Source organism: Bactrocera neohumeralis, chromosome 2, assembly GCF_024586455.1.
Source record: "Bactrocera neohumeralis isolate Rockhampton chromosome 2, APGP_CSIRO_Bneo_wtdbg2-racon-allhic-juicebox.fasta_v2, whole genome shotgun sequence".
NCBI classification, from domain to species: Eukaryota; Metazoa; Arthropoda; class Insecta; order Diptera; family Tephritidae; genus Bactrocera; species Bactrocera neohumeralis.
The window spans coordinates 21,433,116-21,455,583 of record NC_065919.1 but is presented as its reverse complement, the minus strand read 5'-3'; the positions used below and the strand labels follow the sequence as shown (position 1 = coordinate 21,455,583).

The window sequence follows — 22,468 nt, the reverse complement described above, 5'->3', positions numbered from 1 at the left end:
TTTATTGTTGTTAACACCGAAGCTATAATACTCTTCAGAGGTCAGTTTGTATGGCAGCTATATACTATGGTAGTCTGATCTATATAATTTCCACAGAGATTGTGCCGTTGTCTTGGATAATAATATATGTAAAACTTCGAAAATATATCTTGTCAAATGCAAATGTATAAACAAGGACATGCATTTCAGTATTGAGTTTTTGTGGCAGCTAAATGTTATATAGTGAAGTAATTTCGAGCAATGGTGCCAAATTGGCAATCCTTACCCGGGTACAAATCCGTGTCCGTTCCAGTTACTTAGACCCGACTGTGATGGGAACGTTGGTTCTGACAAATGAATAACTTCTTGGAGAACACGTGTTCATAATTTCTGATCGAAATCTCAAAAACGACTCAACTAGTCATGCTGTTCATATATGTACATATGTATATATGTACATTTCTCCGACATTTTATTCTGGGTGTTACAAGCTACATTGCAAATTTAATATACCCTATTCAGCGTCGAATAAAGACTATATTGTGTTCTGCTCTTTAAAAGCAACACAAATTCAGTTATATATCTAAGTTCCCAATCCCAAAGAAGTGATACCAAGTAGCCAATATCGAAATAAAAATTTGAAAATTTGTTTCCAGAAATTCATTACCTCCTTGATAATATACTTACATATTTTCCAAAACTAAGCAAATAACATAATGCATTGTTTTTTTTGGGTTATATATAGATTTTATACATTATTTTCAATACGGTTGTTTGCTGAAATAATATTTTTCATTTGAAAAGCAAAAAACCAAAATTAAACCGAAAATAGTCATATTGTAGATTCACAATAGAATGCTATATTTTATAGAATGGGTAATATACAATTATTAGCATAATCTTTTAATGCTATTTTTGAATTTAAGCAAAAGGAAAAAAATGATAGCTTGAAGAAACTACTAATTTCTATCTAACGTTTTAATGTAAACAATTATGTAAATTGTTAGGAATCCATTTTTCAATATTTCTATTATTCTCTGAGGTGTCATAAAAGGGTTAACTATAAAATTATAGAAGCTAAGAAAAAACGGGACAGCTAGTGAGTACCACTTATTCAGTCAAGCATCTCTCTTATGCGCATATGCACTAATTGCAAATATTCATGGCTGCATTTATTCTATTCCTCTTTAACTGATGGTAACGAGCGAAACGCTGGTTAACAAAGCACAAAGTACAAAACGAAAGGTAGCGAGTATGTTCACAAACGAGTGCGCATTTTCTGAGAGCAATCATTCTGTAGTGAACTTCATTGAGTACCTCGTGCGTCTAAATTTACGTTGTTTTGATTCAAATTAAATAAATTATTATATAGTGTTTGCGAATTTCCGACAGTATTAAGTAAATGTGAGATGATGGATAGATTTCCTAGAATATGGCGTGATTAAGAAAAACTGAACGCTTTAATTTGCGATGGCCTAAGTTAAGGATAGGCGTTTGCTTGTCATATATTTTAATTCGTGAACAATAAAATAATATACACATCATAAGTGTATAACTATAAATTTATTTGCTTAAGTGCAAAGCTAAACATTTATAATATGAGCAAGAAATGTGCAGGTAAAAATTTCGCGAAAAATATAAATGCAAAAAATTACCACCACAGCAAAACGCCATTAGTGCCGCTTTTCTAGAGTTGCCAACACCACAAGTTAACCATTACGATGATTTGGAACGCAAAGGTATTAAAATGAAATTGCTTTAAAAATTTAAATTTTTTAAAGAAAATTTTGCACAACTGCTTAAAATGAAAACCAATTCCATGTATTGCTGCACGCTCGCATAAAAAATTTAACGTAGTTAAAGTTTTGCTACATTTTGGCAATACTGTTTGTCTACTATGAATGAACGAGTGGCGAGTGAGAGTTCTTTGGATTAGCAAATACGTGCTTTGGGTCGGTCACTCGATGTTTTCTGAAATAGTGTGTGTGCGCTTGCGGGAACGAAGAATGCGTACAAAATTCACGGCATCAGTGACAGTGAAATAGCGAGTAGATGGAAGAGCATGGAAGAATGGAGAAAAGTGCACGGAATATTTGACAAATTAATATTTAATTTACCTACAGTTTAGTGAAAAGGAAGATTTTTATACAATTGAAGTGAATGTGAAATTAATAATACAATCGATTTGATACAAATGAAAAAGTAATTCGATTTGGTGGAAAATGGTATTTTTTAATTGCTTTTGTTTATATCTTTTTTTTGTGGATTCAGTTTTGTGTGGTCGGGCTCTTTCGGTCGCTTGTTGGTCGATCGTGTCGGTTACGTTTTGGTTACGTCGGTTTTGTACGTTGGGATTTTTAGTGGTATGTTTGGTGGTATGACAGTGTTGTATTAAAGTAGGGTAGGCCAAATTTATTTATTATAATTTCCAAAGAAGTATTTTCGATGACACTGAATATATATAGTTTGAAATAACTTATAATTTTTTTTATTATATATTTAACTAATCAAGCACATTTGTTCGTTTTTTAAATATTTGTTAGCAAAACATTAATTTTTACCATACTTAATATATTTTTGCATTTATTATTTGCATTAGGAATACTGAGATGGACTTCTTATATTCGCGCTACACATGTAATAACTAGTTTTAAACATAAATAATTAAATTTCAGCGATTGTCAGATAAATTGTATTCGAAAACTTTTAATAGAATCTTTTTGAAGAGTGTATAAAATGTACTAGTTTAAAGCCAATGCAACCCTACTGCGGATTGAGCGTTTTTTTTTTTTGTTGGTTCGTTTGGTTAGTGTATGTGCGGTTTGCGTTTCCGACTGTGGTTGATGGTTTCGTGCGGGTGTATGTGTTTGCTTGTGGTGGCGCTGCGACTCGTTACCTACAACAATCTGCTCGCTACTCGTCGGTTCCCACCACACGCATAACACCGTCGCGGGCGCCTTGACTGGCTGTGGCTGTGCTACATAGTGGTTACGTGTATGTTGCTTTGTGTGCATAATTCTACGTATCGAAAAGACATGTAAAAGAAAATACGGAAAAAACCAACGAGCGAGCGAGCAAAAGTAGAAAAAGTTGTGCAAAATAATAAAAATTCTTTTAAATATAAAGAAATTGTTAAAAAATTAATAAAAATTATTGCATATTGTTCTTAAAGGTCCCATGGAACGTAACTAAATAAATTTTATTATAAACTCAAGCTAAAATACTTAAAAAATCTCAATGAAAAAACTGAGCAAATAAAGTTTTCTCAGTAAGGAAGCGCAAGCACCCCATAGTGCAAGAAAGTGTGCAAGACAAGACGGCAAAAGGAAAGAAGGAAGGCGCAGGGTGCTTCAGGGCTAGAAAGCGTAAAGAAGCCTATAAGTCCAACTTGCTGGACGAACGATTACATTATAAACGTTCCAACACTTGTGAATCAATTACTGTGGAATAAACAATTTTAGATGAAATTTAATGGTTAAATCGTGGAAAAAGTGGCGGAGTCTCCGGTTCAAACCATAGTTAATCAACAGTGGTAGTGGTGTAAGGTGTGTGCATCCGGCTTTAAAGTTTATTCAATATATTAAACGGAGTAATATCATACATTCGCTAGAAAACGACAAGTGGTTCAACTAAATAATAATTTAACAATATATTATAAATCTGCACTTCAAAGTTTTTGGTAAGCGGGAAATTTACAGCACAATTGAATCTGCTCTCTACCGCAAAAGCCGCAACAGTAGAGCAAGAGTAACAGCAGCAGTTGTGTGGTGTAGTGCGCAAAATGTATCCTGCACCGGTGCGTCATCCCTCGGCGGGGGTAAGTGCACAAGTGCCATTACGGCACTATTTATTTTAAATTTTATAATACCATCATTAAAAAAAAATACTAATACAAAAATTTTATTTTTCATGTATCAACAAAAACACAATTGTAACAACGTATGTGTAAATTATTAAAATTTAAACAATACATAGGGACCACCACCTCAGGGTCCACTAAAATTTACAATCGTTGACACACTAGAACGAATTAAGGAGGAGTTCAACTTTCTGCAGGCACAATATCATACGTAAGTATTTTTAAAATATTTTGTAAAGTTTTTAGTGCGGAAAAACTACCAACTACTAATCTACTAGAACTTTAATTCCATTATAAAAATTTTTAATCCAACTGATATGCCATATCTTTTTGTTTGGTAATAACACATTGAGAGCATATTTCATCGTTCCCGAATTAATCAAAGAATTCTCTTTTACTTAAACTTTTCTCCAAGAATCTTCATTTACTAGTTTGACATGCATGTTAATCGAAATTCATATACACATTTGTTTGTATAAACTTAAGCATAATTTTTTATTACTTTATTAGGTTCATACATAAACATCTGATTAATCAGCTAAATTTTAAAATAAATCTTATCTTCAAATGTTTATACATATATGTATATGCAAGTATGTATGTACATATGTATATCTTTCGAAGAAAATTTAAAAACTGAATGAATTTTATGTCTCAACGTAATCTTATCTTTTAGTAAGCTGAGCATACCATATATAAAACTTATTCCATGTAACGATTTATGTTGAATTAAATATTTCACCTGTCGCAATAATCCATTTGCATATAAATTCATACTTCGATGATGCGAAAGCCATCCCAATATGCAATTTATAGAAACCTAATGAACCTTAAAATGGAATTATGCAGAATTGTCTTCACTTTTAGTGTTTCAAATTACTTTTGTTTTATATTTTTTTTATACGTCGGAGATCCTGTAAAATTTATATATAAATCATCAGTATGACAAGCGGAGCTCATTTAGCTATGCTATATGTGTCGAAACCGCAGGATATCGATTACTTTTTTTTCTCGAACATATCTTCTGAAAATTGGAATAACTTATTGTCCAAGGAAAAACTAATGATATCTAAATTAAATTTTCAGTTCGGATACTATAGCATATAGCTGCCATGCAAACTGAACGATCGAAATAAAATTTTTGTAAGAAAAACGTGTTAATTTGACAGCTATCTTCACGAAATTTGGCATGGATTATTGTCCAAATCTGTATTACAATCTCCGAAATTCTTTATATCAGACCAGTACAGCTGACATATCGCACTTGTTACGTTAAAGTGTAACAACTCAAAATTTCCAAATTTTAGTTTTTTGCAAGAAAATAATGTGCAGTGTCACCTCTACCCACTGTAAAAATCGTTCAGTGATTTGTCTAGTCTTTCGTTAAAAAAACCGTTATGACTCTCTCTTTGTTTTCAGAATGACTTCTTTCGACTCAACAGTTTTTCGTCTCTACTGAAAATGTTCAAATTTTGAGTTGTTACACTTTAACGTAACAAGTGCGATATAAAACTTTTATTTTAACAATTTCAAATCATAATTTTGCGGTAGAAATATCAAGCTGTCAAAATTGTTGGAAACTACAAATTCTTGGCTCACTCCCGCCTTTTCTTACTCAACACTTAATCTTTGGTTCATGAAAACATGTGTTGTTGGTACCGATAATGTATTAATAAAAAAACTATAACGTTTAGATAAACGCTCACGCCTATGTACATGTGCACATATTTACAATTCGATATTTAACAGTGGGTCTCGGGAGCCATATATTAAAACGGATCGTTCACGCATCTTACGGATATCTGTAACCAAAGATAACCTGGATTTTTATCCGATTAAAGACGGTCTACTCGGTAGGCTCTAAAATTATTTCCGCTATGTACATATAACTTATACCGCTACCGCAACAACATTTATGATATGAATGAGAGTAGTAGTTCATCTAATTGTTCAATTGTTTTGATGAATGAAAGTATTTAAAGGATGGTGAAATTTAAATTTTCACACTTGCATAACTGCATTACTACAGAAATAATATTAAATAAGATAAAACATTATTTAGAAACATAGTACGGTTGTTGTTGTTGCAGCGGCAGAAAACTATCTGAAATAATTTCGAGGAATGGTGGCGGATTGACACTGTCATCCTGCTTACTCTAAAACAGTTTAAGATTTTTTTCTAAAACAATACATAAGTATAGTTGTTGCCAGCGTGTTTTATTGTTATTCTTTTCGGAAAATTTTTTTAAAATTATTTTATATTTTGATAAATATTTTTTAATCTCTTTATTACTAAAAACAATGTTAGTTTTTTTTTGTAAATTTTTTTTCATAAATTAAAAAAAAATTGTTTTTATGTAAAAAATATTCGTATATATACATACATACATACATATTTAATATTTTCTTTTTATATATTTTTTTATTATTATATTTTTTATTTTTCTCCTTTTATATATATTTTATATTACTATTATTTTAAAAAAATTTTTTCGTATATTTTGTTCGTTGTTTAATTTTCATTTGATTTTTTATATATTTATCTTATTTTTTTTTTTATAATATCAACAAAAAATACTTTTCAAATCAAACTTTTTAATTCTATTTATTTTCGAGTTTGTTTCACTGTTTCGTACAACACCCCCTACTTCACCCCCTTTCAATTTACTCCTTAATCGCTTTAGCAAGCACCGAAAAACGTTCACTTCACGCTTTTGCGCACGTTGCTCCTCCAAAATAGCACGGCAGTAGCAGTAAGACAAGAACAACAATAACAAAAAACTACGGCAACAACAACTATACTTCACTCCATATTCGACACTCGTGTCATTGTTTTTCTTATTGTTGTTGCATTTAGCAGTTTTATATTCACATATGTACATACTCATGCACATTTGTATGTTTGTATTCTGTGTTTATTTTCTTTTTATGTTTTGGTTTTTGTGTGCGGCCGCTTCACGCGAAGTATAGGCAAACAAAACGAACTCAGAGGCAGGCAGTCAAGCGGACAAGTACGAGGTAGACCAGACCTGACTGATAGACAGTAGCATAGTCAGCATCTGTAAACCGGTTCCCCTCGTGTTCTGCTTAACGTTTTTTTTTAATACTTCTGTTGTTATTCACACTCGATATTTTGCTCTTGTTGTTAAATACAACAAATGGACGGACAAATATTTGGATGGCTGAATACCTACATATGTTTGTTGTAGGTACATATGAAATGGTTTGGCCAAGTGACTGACAAGCAAGCTGGATGCTGCTCATGAGTTCGATTTGTTGGTATGTTGTAGTAGGATGTGTATAAATGTGTATATGTATATGTTTGTGTGTAGGTTAAACATCTACCCTACCCTACTTGATCAGATCTTTTCTCGAGGTAACCGAATAAGGTTTTAGGACTGCTGCTGCGCTACACGCTGTCGATTGTATTTTTTTTTTTGGTAGTGCATAGTTAGGCATGCGTATGTGAGTGTAAAGGTGTGTTTTTTTGCCATTGCGTGCGTTTGCACAAAATCATCGCCAGGGGAATTGCCAAGAGAAAATAATATATTGAGCAGTTGAATGCAATAAAAAGTGCAAGCATGAGAGGATCATGTAATTAGGCTTTAGAATGGTGTAGGTTGTTCCGTAAGTGTCAGCGATGTAAAAATCGTCTTTGATTGGAAATCGATCCTACCACTCAGGTACCAGCTACCTTCTTTGATTTGAAAGAGATTAAATGATTTCAGGTTAACTTAACCTTTCGGATCACTTTATCCAGCTAACTTCGAACTAGTCTTTTGTTTTGATATAAAAGTTTTTTTTTCGAGTTTATATGTATGTACATAAATTTGGTAATAATCTGTTGCTTACTTATTACAAAGGTTATTAAAAAGTAAAACAACACTTTTCTTTAGCCGGTTAATTATTGTCACACTAAGAACTGTTTGTAGCCAAAAGCGGTCATGGTCATGATGACGGAATTGATAATCATATTAACTTAACGCTTTTTAAATAGTAAACACTACAATCGCGAAGGAAATTGTTTAGACCGGACCACTTTATACACAATCTGACCGATCAAAATTCAGTCTTTGTATGGAAATTGTTGTTGAAGGGTTTGCGAAGTTATAGTTTTTTATTGTTATATATACTAAGTTTAATCTCTTTTTGGCGCGTATTTTCGCTGCGAAGCTATTTCGGTTATTTGATTTTATCCTTTTGTTTGCTCTTTCTTTTGAACCTCAGCTTACTTTGAGTCTTTTGTATTGCTTCTTTGAATATGCTTCGGTGCTTTAATTATACCACTTGCTTTGACGAAATTAATTGCCTTAATTAATCTTTTTCTCTACAGTTCGAACGATTTCTTTAGCCCCGGCTTGATATGTCTTTGATTGGCTTCTACTGGTTACTCCTGACAATACTAATTCGCTTTTACGTTTCTTTAATTTCAGATTAAAACTGGAGTGCGAAAAACTTGCCAATGAAAAAACAGAAATGCAGCGCCATTATGTTATGGTAATTTTCTATCTATATCTAATTCACTATTATAATTTTTTTTTTATTAATTTTAATATCTTTTGCAACTCTTCTTTCAGTACTACGAAATGTCATATGGCCTTAATGTTGAAATGCACAAACAGGTAATTTCCTTTTATACAAATACGAATGAAAAATAAAACATTGATTACAATAACAACAAATACCCACAACTCATTCAATAAACACGTCCCTCACCACTAACAAATACAGTTGCCAAAGTCGGCATAGCGGACAAGTTGTCGATTGTATCAGGCAACACGAGTGCCTGAATGGTGCACTCCTGTCGGCGCTTGAAATTATACACACAACTACACACTTTTTTTAGCTGCAAACGCCCCTACTCACACAGCTTGACACATAAACACACATACATACAATGTATTTTGTTCGTTTTTCGTCTGACAATTTGTTCTAATTCTTTTTCAATTTACTTTCTTTACATTGTGCGCTTCCGCTTGAACAAAAAAAAAAAAAACACTAAAAAAAAAACAAATATATCAACTGCAACATACACTGCTTCATCAACGAACGTGATGTGTTTGCGCAACCATCCTCTGCTCTTCATCATTTCTTATGCTTGCGTGTGCAGACGGAAATCGCCAAACGTTTAAATACCTTGATAAATCAGCTGCTACCATTTCTACAAGCCGATCATCAGCAGCAGGTCTTAAATGCAGTGGAGCGCGCGAAACAAGTTACGATGCAGGAATTAAATCTGATCATCGGGGTAAGTTTTATTTATACTAATTTCCTTAATTATTGTACAATAAAACATATCTTCATCACTTATTCGTTTCGACTGTCACTACTACAACAAATAATCAGTATTCTGCAATAATGTGCATAAATTTCTTTTCGTTTTTTATTTTTGCTAGAGTAAATAGGCACACATATACACACACAGTTATGCTAACAGACGATGTATAATAGCAGATACATATTTATTTTGATTTTAATCGTTTAGTTTCTATGGCAGCTATATGCTATAGTGGTTTGATCCGTAATATATCCTATCGTATATAGGAGCATTGCGAAAGATTGTTAACCTTTAACTGGTGACATGTAGCCTCACAGGCCAAAGTAGCATTAAATGTTCATTGCATTTTTTTTTTAATATTTCATAATAAAACCGCTGATAAAAACTAGTTCGATATTTTATTACATACCAATGGTTAAAACTAAACAGAGTTATAAAATATTTAAATTGATTTTTACAACAAAAAATTACTTTGAAAGTAGTAGCCTGTGAGACTACGCGACCCTTATAGTGTTATAAATTTGTCACGTCCCCTGCTAAAGGTTAAGATAAATCTTAGTACTGCTTGGGCAGTAATCCATGCAAAATTTCGTCAAGATATCTAGTTTTCTTTACAATTACTTAATTTTGATAGTTCAGTTCGCATGGCAGCTACAGTGGTCCAATCTACCCTTGCAAAATTTTGTTAAGATATCTTGTCAAATTAAATAGTTTTTCATACAAGATCTTGACTTTGATCATTTAATTTGTTTGACAACTATCAACTGTACTTGGTTGCTATCGCTCAATCCGACAAATGAAAAAAGGGGGAAAAGAACGTAACAAAATTTTGAACCTATACCTCAACAATTGAGGGACTAATTTTCGTATATACATATGTACATATAAACAGACGGACATGTTTAATCGACTCAGCTCGTCAAGCTGATCATTTATAACTATGTACATAATATTATAGGATATCCGCCGTTTCCTTCTTCCAGTTCTGAGCATACATATCTGACTATAGCGCGTAATATATTTCCCTAATTATATTTTGAAACACATCACAGTCAAAGTCTTTGGTCGGACAAAAAACCGGTTGAGTGCTGCTTGTGTAGAACACTTATATTATATTTTTAACAGCGTTAAATAGTAATAAAAATGCTTTCAAAACGCTACCTTGCATCATCTTATGCCTTTAAGTAAGCTTCCATTTATAAAATAATAACGAAATTTCATCGTAGCCTAGCAGACGTACATTATTTGCACTTAAGTTACTATGTCTCAGTCAAAGATCTCTGTTAGGTAATAGTTTTAAGATGTCAAGCTTTCTTTTTTCATCTTTATTGTTGGTATAAATAATTTGTTGTTTTTGTATGTATGTAAATATGATTGCAAAGAGTTAAAATAATAAAAATAATTGGTTTGACAGCTGATGACATTCTTTTGTAACTTTTTTAAATTTTTATTTTTATTGATATTATCTTTTTTCTAATATGCCGTCAGCAAGTTAAAATATGTGAATGTGTATATAAGTACATATTTTAAAAGGCAGCGTATAGACTTGATTTACTTTCTTCTACATTCCCTCTAAATATAGCTCGTTTTTCAATAAAACAAAATAAAATAATGTATGATATATACATATTTTTTATATTCCTTATTGTTAATTGTTTAGATTTCATTAAGCATTGATATAATTATAAAAAAATTCTGCATATGCATATGATAGAAATTTGTTGCGAATTTCTCAGTTATTTGTGTTGACACTTTGATTAATAATCATATTCTAATACTTTAATTTCTTTTTTCATTTTATTTTATGCTCACTTTCATTAAAAAAAAATGCAACAAAAAAATCGTTTAATAAAACAAATGTATACCCTTCACACACACATCAAATTTCTTGATGTTGCAACGCGCAGCATCAGCATCAGGGAATTCAACAACTTCTAGTAAGTTCCTTTTCCACTTTCTCAATACGTTTATTACTGCTATTTCTCTACCACTAGTTTTATACTTCTAACGCTCAGTTATGTACTTGTTTCGCTTACTTTATTCTATTTTTTTTTTTTTGTCTAACAATTACAAGTTTATCAATAAATAAAATATACATACAAGCATAAGCGCAAGAATACTTGTTTGTTGAGAGCATTTTTATAAAACAATAATATTTCATATGCATAACGGTTAAAATTTGTCAGTTGTATGCATTCTGTGCCTGTTGGCTTTCATTTATTTCAAATTGAAAATGTTAATATATAAAATAATATACAACATACAATATAATAAAAGAAAAACTTGCCCATTTTCGGTGCGAAATTCAATTAATTATAGTTTGCTTATTGTTAAAATGCATTTAAATATTTGTTTCTTATAAATTACCTGTTTTTAATGTGTGTGTGCCTGTTCGCTAGCATATTGTTGCAAGTTGCTCCCAATTCGATTAATACGATTAATAACTGTATAAATATTTTTTTTTTTTACAAGCATAACTGTAGATGATAGGTTTGATTGCTTTATCTACATTTTATAATAGCAAATTTGTGAAATAATTTAATTGAAATTATGCTTCGATTTCACTTCTCAAATTTCGAGGTTGTATTAGTGAGCGTGTTGATTAATTCTAGTGCTATAAGGACTGAAGTACAACAAAACAGATGAGATACGAATCCTTACAGACTTATACATATATGCTTAAAGCCCACAATTTCTTTTTTTGCATTATTAATAAAAGTCGGCAAATAACCAAATTTCACTCACTGGCTGTAAAATAACCATAAATTTTGAAATTATAGGTTTTCTCAAAGTATTTTTTCATGAAGATTGTTTTGCGCCTGCCCTGCTTAGTTGACCAACGAACTAAACTAATAATAGTTAAACTACTGTTACTATTTAATTATGACTTGTTAATTATATAATATTTTACCTTTAATTATTTTTTCTTAGCTTTGCTACATTTTTTCACTTTGTTGCATTACTTACTCTGTAAAGTGAGCTGTTTGATCTGCAATTCTTCATTATTTGCGCTCTAATTTATTTATAGTTCTTCACAAAAATTTTATTTATTTTTTTAAATAATATTATTAAAGGGTATATTTAAATATTCAGCTGTCAAATCAATTATTTTAGTATCAGAGTTAAAGAAAGCAAATATATTTGTGCTTTAAATATTAATTTTGAAGAGTACACGCTATAAAATTTTTTAACAACTCGTATTTTGTTAAAATTTTATTTTATAGCTTTTAATTAAGCGTTATGCGCTTAAACTATTCAAAAATTACATGCATACAACAATTATTTTGTTACATTTTAGTTTTAATTAGCTTATTAACATAAAGTATCATTTAATTAATTGATTTTATTATTTGTTATAACATTCAAACCGCTGTGTTTTTTTAAATTTTTAATTCATGGAAGTCTAAAAAACCTCAAAAAAACTAAAAAATTTTGGTTTCAAATTTTTATTAATATATTACAATTGTAAAAAATATATACAAAAATTATACAAAAATATATTTTAAAAATATTAATAAAACAATATAATACAATAGATGAAATAATCAACTTTCGTTTCATCTTATTTTACTTAAAATAAATTGGGATTATCGTAAAATTATTTTTTTTGTATTCCAATTATATATTTAAAAATTTAAATTTTCCGATCATTACAAATTATTTTAAAATTACAATTATTTTACGAAAAAAAGTTCATTTCATACTGTTTTGAATTATTGTTTTTACTTTTTTCAATTAATATTTTTTTCTCATATCTTGTCTACAATTCGTTCAGCTGTTTATTATTATTACCCGTTTGTTTCAAAAATTTTCTGCGCATATTTGCTGAGGTTAGGTTAGTTTCATTGTTTCATGTTAAAGCTTGTGATTGCTTTGCAAATAATTTTAAGTTTATAAACATTATTGCTTTGAAAGACAAACACTTCACCGTTTCCTACGAAATAATCTTGTTAAAATATCACGAAAATTTGAAAATAATTTAGTTCGTCACTCTTGTTCAGACCCTGGCTTTCCTGTTTGTTGACTTTGTGAATGTGCGTTTTACTAAAAGATCTTGTTTAATGAATTTATTTCAATTTCCAACTATTCTATGCTTAACCTAAATAAATAAATTATTGTTTCAAAAATATCGTAAAAAATAATAAAATTTTGTTGATTAACTAATAACATATGCCATCCTTTCTTTGTCTCTCTTTCATTTGCATATGCAGCAGCAAATACACGCACAGCAAGTGCCCGGTGGACCACCGCAGCCAATGGCTGGTTTAGCGCCACTAGCTGGCCCATTTGGTGCACTGGGCGCGTCAATGGGTCTCCCACATGCACCACAGGGCCTGCTTAAGGCACCAACAGATCATCATCGACCCGATATCAAACCAACTGGTCTCGACGGGCCGGCCGGCGCTGAAGAGCGTCTAGTAAGTGTGAAACTCAATAATAAAGTAAAAATATAATATTTAACTATTGCTTTTATTTATTATTTTGCAGCGGAATTCAGTGTCCCCAGCTGATCGTGAGAAATATCGCACACGTTCACCATTGGATATTGAAAATGATTCGAAGCGTCGAAAAGACGAGAAACTACAAGTGAGTATTTTTCAAACGCTTTGCCGTACGAAAGCACGATGTGCTTTAGATGAAGAATCATAGTAGTAATTCTACTTTATTTGTATTATTATGTATGAATAAATTAAATTAATCAAAAACCTAGTTATATAATTATATAGTACAATAATAATATGTATCAAAATTCCACTTTACGCATTTTACTTATACTACCTCTACCTCCATCACCAACATCTTCATCAACACTGTCCTGCTCGCCCAGACAAAGTTTGAATTAAAATTTGAATAATAGTATATATAGGTAAAAAGCTTCTACTTTGGCTTTGGTTAAATGAGCTATACTTCTATTATAGCAGTTTATTGATAAAAAAACTTGTGTAATTATTGTTTTTACGTTGGCATTTATTGGAAAATTACATTGTATACCATAATATTGTTAAAAATCATGTATTAAAAAAAACGACATACAAACATAAATGTAATCGAATATAGATTTACAATATAAATGCTGTACAAAACGAAAAAAAAATCAAAAACTTGTTGCCAAATCTTATTATGGGAAAATTGTAAAACTCAACTCACCGTATTTTGTTTCAATAAAACAAAAAAATAACACAGTTTGGAAAAGCAACTCACTTTAAAAATAAAAGAGAGTAACAGCAGGACGGCGCTGCATCGTGCACGTCAGTTAATTTAGTACCTTTTTAAATTTTTAATTAGTTTTGTTAACCATTAAAAATGTAGCTGAATATAGTTTAGCTTTAGCTTTAATTTAATTTCCTGCATAAATAAGTTTTAGCTGGTTTGTAGTAGTGACTTTTATTTTGTAGATATCTTAGAATAATCCTCTCTCTCTTTCTCTTATACACTGTCCGCAAATGTTTTTTTCGAAAGTATTTTTTTTTTTTTTTTTATTTTTTTATTTTTTTTTTTAATTTTTTTTTTCTGCAAATATTTGTTTCTACAATTTTTGTGGCATATACCATATGTTTCTTCTGCAATAACTTTTCTTTTTTATTTTTATTTTTTTGCTTGGATTGCCTTTTGGGACATAGTACTTATTTGTTGACAACTGTCATTTGCTTACAAATTATAATCGATTGGTTTTATAGTAATTTAGCAATTTCAAATATTTTTTTACCTTTGTTATAAGCTTAGTTAAAGCTGCTACAAATGCTTGAGTTTAAATTACAGTTCCGTAAAAGATTTTGCATTTTATTTACACGTTGTGTGATTGGTACGTGTTTCATAAGTTTTCGGTTACTTTGTTACTATTGCTAGTTTATCTTTTCTTTTTACGCTTCCATTTTTTAGTTTTTTATATCATTTTTTTTTGTTTTTTTTTCTTTTGATTTCGTAGCAAATATTTCTTTAGTATTTCATTTTAATTTGGTTTAGTTAAAAAGAATTACAAAAGTTTACAACAAAAACAAATAGTTCGTGCGTTGATAATATTTTTTTATTTTTCAAAATTTTTGCAGGACGATGAAGGAGAGAAAAGCGATCAAGATTTAGTCGTAGATGTTGCAAATGAAATGGTGAGTTGAGTTTGTCAAACCCAAAATACAGCAGAACGTTGCCAGTATTAAGAAAAAAGCGTAAATACATTGACATGAACACAGTGTTTTCCCCATTTGCGTCATCCCAAATTTCTCATTATTCATCTTATATTTTTTTTATATTTTTTTATATTTCTTTTATATTCGTTTTTTACATATTTTATTTTTATTTTTTTTATTATTTTAACTATTTTTCCCAAATCCCTTGTTTATTTCATAAAACTTGGTATTAGATTATTTTATATTAACGTTTTTTTTTGTTTCGTCACAGGAATCCCACTCGCCACGTCCGAACGGCGAACACATGTCGATGGAAGCGCGTGATCGTGAAAGTCTGAACGGTGAACGTCTCGATAAACCGGGCAGCAGCGGTGTCAAACCGCCTAATGAACGACCTCCATCACGTTCCGGCTCCAGCTCGTCACGCTCAACTCCCAGCCTAAAAACTAAAGATGTAAGTAAATAGGGTTAGTTTATCACGATTTAGTATTTTATTCTACATATGTATAGTATATAATTCTATTATATAGTACAAATATTTGTTTAAAGGTTTATATACCTTCTTTGTCGAAGAAAAAAAGCAAAGTTTGGATTTTTTTTTGGTATGTAGCAATTATTTCATTACACGAATGTTTTAATTTTTTGATAGTACACTTTATTAAGAATGTTTGTGCGAAATTTCGTTGAAAAATATCAAATAGTTCTTAAGGGGTGGCTGTTTCCTTTAGAGGCCTTTTTTGGCAGAGCCTTGCGGTGACAATTCCCCAGGTCGAACAAGTCAACTGAAACCATACAAGTAAACAAATTTCATTAGTTTAGTGTAATTCCTCGCGACGAAGCGCACGGTTAGAAGTGCTGTAACTTTTTTTCTACTGCTCGAATCTCTATGAAAATTTGAGAAAATGTTCTCAAGGAGTTGTCCTTTAAGATAAAGTCATAAATAAATTTCGATTTTTTGAAATTAAAAAAGATATATAACCCCTTAAAATATTTTTGAATTTTTAATCTTAATTTTTTTTTAATTTTTTTTTTAATTTTGAAATTTTTATTAGGCGTGTTTTATTTGACCTTCAAAAAATAAATCGGCGACAAATAAAACGCACTTAGCTTATTTCGTATTTTAGCTTAAGTACGAATTGTGTTGGCAATGCGAGCAAGAACAGTCAGCTGATTTCCATTCATTTCAAAATGTCTGACATTAAGAGAAATTAGTTTGAATATTTAAATTTGTGAACGGATTACTAACAAAGCTTACAAATGAATCGATTTTGTTTACATGAGGTCAAAAATACAAAAAAACTGAAAACAAAACTTTTAATTATGTCTTAATTTTAACGTAATTTCCGTTTATAAAAATCTGTAGTTTTGGTTTGTTTACAGTTTCACCTGTCAAAATAATGTTTGTAGTTATTACCAACAACTACTTTTTGCAAATGACCATTTATTGTGAACGAAAAAACTAGCAACTGTTATTGTCTCTATTCCTTCCATAAAAAATAAGCTGATAGCTTAATTGCCTGGTCAAATAAAACACATCTATTTTTACATTTCTATTACAAATAAAAAAGGCCTTGAAACATAAATTTTGCGAATTATAAATATATTTTTAATTAATGCTGAAATTATTTCCAACTGTTTCACTTATAAAATACATAATTTACATTGTAGATGGACAAGCCAGGCACACCGGGCGCCAAGGCACGCACTCCCACCCCAAATGCTGCCGCACCAGCTCCGGGCGTAAATCCCAAACAGCTGATGCCACAAGGCGGTCCGCCGCCTGCCGGTTATCCAGCCTCAGCGTATCAGCGACCTGCTGACCCCTATCAGAGGCCACCATCCGATCCGGCATATGGACGACCGCCACCACTACCTTACGATCCGCATGCGCACGTACGAACAAATGGCATTCCACATCCCCAAGCGTTAACTGGTGGAAAGCCGTAAGTTGCAAAAACAAAACATTTTTTTTTATTTTTTTTTTTGTTTTCGGCTTTTCACAAAACTTTCATCATTCTCTCTCTTGTAGCGCATATTCGTTCCACATGAATGGCGAAGGCAGCTTACAACCGGTGCCGTTCCCATCCGACGCACTAGTTGGTGTTGGCATACCACGACACGCCCGACAAATAAATACACTATCACACGGTGAGGTAGTGTGCGCTGTTACCATTTCGAATCCCACGAAGTATGTGTACACAGGTGGCAAGGGTTGCGTTAAAGTTTGGGACATCTCACAGCCGAATAATAAAAATCCAGTCAGCCAATTGGACTGTCTGCAACGTGACAACTACATACGCTCCGTGAAATTACTGCCTGACGGTCGTACGTTGATTGTGGGCGGTGAGGCGTCCAATCTCTCCATATGGGATTTGGCCAGTCCGACGCCACGCATTAAAGCCGAATTGACATCCGCAGCGCCGGCTTGTTATGCGCTCGCTATTAGTCCTGATTCGAAGGTGTGCTTCTCGTGCTGTAGCGATGGTAATATCGCGGTGTGGGATTTGCACAATGAGATATTGGTGCGCCAATTCCAAGGACACACTGACGGCGCCTCATGCATCGACATCAGTCCGGATGGTTCGCGACTGTGGACCGGTGGTCTTGACAATACGGTGCGTTCGTGGGATTTACGCGAAGGCCGCCAATTGCAACAGCATGATTTCAGTTCTCAAATATTCTCCCTGGGCTATTGTCCGACAGGTAAGTTTCGTACAGCATTTAACTATTAATTCAAAGTTGAAGATTTAATTTTCGAAAAATTAAAAAAAAAAAATTATTTAATTTATTTTAATCAGAAACAAATTAAAATCACAATTAAAAATTGATATTGAAAATAAATTGAATTTTTTTTAACAATCTGGTATTTGGGATTAGAAATTTAAAAATTATTTTTAATAAAGATTTGCGACCCTGCTAGACATTTTAAAACTTTCCTTTCTCTTTTTTTCTTTTTTATATTATTACTTTATTTTATTTTATTACTTTATTTTATTTTTTTCTCATTTTATTTATTTTTTCATTTTATTTATATTTTCTTATTTGTTTTCTTTTTTAATGCTTGACGATAAATTATTTTATTCTTTCTTTTCTTCAGGCGAATGGCTCGCTGTGGGTATGGAGAACTCACATGTCGAAGTATTGCACGCATCCAAGCCAGACAAATATCAACTGCATCTACACGAAAGCTGTGTACTCTCGTTACGTTTCGCCACCTGTGGCAAATGGTTTGTCTCCACTGGCAAGGATAATCTATTGAATGCCTGGCGAACACCATACGGTGCAAGCATATTCCAGGTATGTCCTCTTCGAGTTACAGTTTCACAAATTCATTTATATTTATATATATTTTTTTTTATTAATTCCTATTTGCAGTCGAAAGAAACTTCATCCGTACTTAGCTGCGACATATCAACCGATGACAAATACATTGTGACGGGCTCCGGCGACAAAAAAGCAACGGTTTACGAAGTTATTTACTAATAAGTTCTAATTTGTTTAATTTTGCTATAAACCTATAAGAAGAAATGCTAAGTTTTCTTTTGTGCAAAACAATTATATTACCACCCAGAAGCGGTCATACATACCCACACATACACATATACAATGGCAAGGAAACTGGTGAAAATAATAAGTTGCGAAAATGTGTAAAATGTATGAGCGCGCAAACGCGAATGTCGTGCCGACAGAGCAATGAAAAATGAATAGTTCGCTTTGTAGTAGTGGCTTTTGATAGGACTCACGAAAAGCTAAGCAAAACAAAATAAAACAAACACAACACAAGAAAGAAAGAAAGTAAGAAAAATGCAGAAACAAGATTGTGCAGATAGTTTGGGTTAGGAGGGACAATGAATATTCTTATAAGCGGACGTACATGGAAATCATGTTTAATGAGAAAAGTAACCAGAAACACGAAAAAGGTAAAGAAGAAACGATAAATAAGAAAATATATAATTATAAATAATAACATAAACAAATTGTAGGTTTTAAGTAATTTTAAGTAAAGTTAAAGAGACAAGAAGAAGAACACAAAACAAAAAAATTAATTAAAAACTAAGAAAACGCGCAGCAGGAGTGCAAGAAATGCAAGAACTTATTAAAATATTATAAAACCCAAAAAACACAAAAAAAATCTATACAACAAAAACACCGTAACTTAAGCAAACGAAAAATAAATACATAACTGCAAAACATGTGCGGCACAGTAAAGCAGTAAAAGAAAAACGTTTGCTTATTCATTGACAAAAAGTGTGCTGGACTACTCGAACGTGTGAACCATGTGGATGGGGTAAACATAATTTGTTTGTTTTCTGGCTTGTTGACAACTGATATAGCTCGTAAACTGTTAACAGTACGCATGCATGCCACTTCCAAGGTTAATATTATGTATGTTTGTATGTATGTACGCTTCAATAACTCGAAAAATGCTGCTGCATGGAAAGGCGAAAAAATCCAATAACAAACAATTTTTTCTTAGCACATATTTTACTGCATTATATATTTATACAAGTGACTAAAAAAATGTAGTAAACAGAAAAATTTGTAAAAACAGAAACGAAAAATTACAATTAAAACTTGTAAGTTCAGGGATTTTATTGAACTGTTAACGAACATTTATTACGCAACTTCCGCGTAAATGCTTAGGAGAAGCATAAGTTGTCGCCTGTCATTTCTTATATGGCCCGGCTGGTCTTGGCTTGCGAAAAGTGTGCATGCGTCGCGCCGCTTGTATCAGCAGTTGCGCTGCGTCGAGTCGCCTTATCCCTAGACCAAACAAGCATTCATCGCCACATTTCTTTTCTTCTTTGTTTTTTTTTGGGGCAGTCGCGTCGTAATTTCTACGCGTTTAATTTAGTAACTGTAATTTTTTTCTAAGCTAAGCAAATTTCCAAACATATTTGTGTATGTATTGTTTCTTCCGCCGAAACTACCGCTTTCTTTGGCTACTTTTCGTAAAAGCTCCGCCTCACGCCTCACGCTTCATGCTTTCTGTTGTTTGTTACGAGTTTTCTTCTTGCTCTTACTTTTCATTTTTTTTGCAACATTTAAACATTTTACTTGTATATTTTTAAATAAAAAAAATTCAAATGTCATTTCTTCATGTATGTATGTAAACGCTTAAATACCTAGTGTTAATGATCTATTATTATCATTTTATTTTATTTTATTTTTTGTCCATTTTAAGCGCTTTGATATTTTATTTTATTTTTTAATTATAATTGTCTTACATATATACATAGTTATATATATATTTCTGTGTAGTTTAAGTGCGTACGATAATACTGTATGGAAAAATGAATAAAAGAAGAACTTTAAATTTAAATTAATTAAATTATAGTAAAGGAACGTCGTTATAAAATCGAGAAGTAAATAACACTTATGTAGGTATATACATGCGTTTAATGCGCGCTTTTGCAGAGCATTAATCCAAAACAACAACAAAGAAGTGAAAACAGGCAAACGAATCAACAAAGCAAAGAAGATGCTTCATTGGAAAGTAAATTTTGTGCTTTCAACTCAATAATTGCCACAGTGTTGCTCTACTACAACTACAGAAGCATTTCGCTGCTGCACAAAATATTGTAAATTTCACTCAAACCACAAGACTTTGCAGTATAATTAGCTTTTCGACTTGATCAACACGCAGCTGTGTGGCAATTAAAGTCTAACCCAACGAGCTCAAGCATTACTTCGGCTACATACCCGCCCCGTCCACACAGTTATGGTTGCTTGACTTTCTACCTTTGTTTTTTATTACTAACATCCACTCTTTATACATGAAACCCCTTGTTATTTCTCCCCCACATAGTCCATTCGGCTTTCTATCTATTTTGTAGACTTTCCGATCTTTTCTATTTCTCAATCACTTCCAAAAACTTACATATACTATGGCAACAAAGAAGTATACATATACACACACTCACGCGCATACACATGGAAATATAAAAGTAAATATATGTATATATATGCATATATATATATAAATATAAATACTTATATATAGTAATTAAATTTAAATTCAAACAAAACATGCATTATGTAATTAAGTAACGAAAATAAATTTGGAATGAAAATGAAATGAAATGATAAAAGAAAATGAGCATGTAAAGCAGCGAGTGCGAAGCGTAAATTTAACTGAATATACAATAAATAAAAAGTATATAAATAACTGGAAAAAAGTCATATAATAACCGTTATATTCATATTTTAGTTGTTAGTTGATGCAAAGGGTTTAAAATATCTAGACCAAATCGTGTTAGAAAGGCAATTTGACATCGCAGATAACGGCTATGGTTACTTTAAAGCTCGAGTTCTCAAGTGGCATATGTACAATTGTCACATTTTTTATAAAATTTTAAAGAAAACATTTAAAACTTCACGCTTTTTACTGGTTTGGATTCAGAAACTATTAAATGCGCCTAAAACTGTGCTTATTCATAAATAATTTACAAAATGTCTTGTTTCGACTGTTTCACTGAATTGTATAACAACGAAGAGGGCATTAGTGAAAATACTTGACGTCAAAACATACAAATATGGCATTTGTTGTTAGGATAACAGTTTTAGTGTAAAGAATCACAATTGCAAACTTCGTGGTGGTCCATACTTGAAAAAAATAACAACAGCATAGAAAATTATGCTTCTTTAAGAGAGTCGAAGCTTAAAATTTTCATATGGCCAAGTTGTGTCATTACAGCTAGCATATTTCCAAAACTGTTTGCCATATCTATGTTGTTGCCGAAATAACAAAGAATTAACTCAGTTCTCTAAAGGAAACATACAATTTTTGGTTGAAGCTCAACTCACTTTTTCTGGGATATTTTTTGTTTGCAAATTCTGAGTCACATTTTTCAATAATCGTATTCCCTGCAAGCGCTGTATGTAGTTATGGCGCTTTAAAAGGTATTTTTCAAGTAATTTTCCAATTACGTATGTAAATAATAAAATTCATTTTATTGCCACTTAAAATTAGAAAGCAAATTTTAAAGTGTATTTGTGAAAATTAATTTCGAAAACATACATATATAAAATTATAATTTGAAAAAAAAAAACAAAATGTAAATAGTAAACCGTTATTTTTTGCACATTGTGGTGAATTAACTGTTATTAATTTTTGTTTTTTTTGAGTTTTCTTTAACCTTACGCTTCGCTGCAACAGCTACTTAAACCCACAATCCCACACTTGTAGGCACCTGTGTATGTGCGCATGCGCAGAAGAACGCACTC

At 31.6% G+C, this 22,468-nt stretch overlaps 1 protein-coding gene across 8 annotated transcripts; it reads left to right on the top strand.

Moving 5' to 3' along the window:
• Positions 1–1,256: 1,256 nt before the first annotated feature.
• Positions 1,257–21,911, top strand: LOC126750887 (protein groucho). 8 transcript variants are annotated; one of them, XM_050460660.1, is made up of 16 exons: positions 1,257–1,718; positions 3,152–3,524; positions 3,590–3,796; positions 3,955–4,049; positions 8,272–8,335; positions 8,416–8,460; positions 8,949–9,086; positions 11,024–11,053; positions 13,328–13,534; positions 13,605–13,703; positions 15,164–15,220; positions 15,513–15,695; positions 16,910–17,184; positions 17,271–17,944; positions 18,339–18,538; positions 18,617–21,911. In XM_050460660.1, exons 3-16 carry the CDS (start codon positions 3,761–3,763, stop codon positions 18,722–18,724), a joined length of 2,211 nt encoding a protein of 736 aa, XP_050316617.1. In that variant the 5' UTR covers positions 1,257–1,718; positions 3,152–3,524; positions 3,590–3,760; the 3' UTR covers positions 18,725–21,911. The 8 variants fall into 8 exon arrangements, with proteins under 8 accessions (XP_050316617.1, XP_050316619.1, XP_050316621.1 ...); XM_050460662.1 differs by having other exon boundaries at positions 1,257–1,596; positions 3,152–3,796; XM_050460661.1 differs by lacking the exon at positions 1,257–1,718 and adding an exon at positions 1,965–2,181 and having other exon boundaries at positions 3,152–3,796.
• Positions 21,912–22,468: the final 557 nt, after the last annotated feature.

Excerpts from the sequence above, each read along its gene's own strand:
- LOC126750887 (XM_050460662.1), top strand. The coding sequence starts at position 3,761 with ATGTATCCTGCACCGGTGCGTCATCCCTCGGCGGGG. Across the intron at positions 8,461-8,948 it reads ATGTTGAAATGCACAAACAG|ACGGAAATCGCCAAACGTTT; the intron begins GTAATTTCCTTT and ends TTGCGTGTGCAG. Across the intron at positions 11,054-13,327 it reads AGGGAATTCAACAACTTCTA|CAGCAAATACACGCACAGCA; the intron begins GTAAGTTCCTTT and ends TTGCATATGCAG.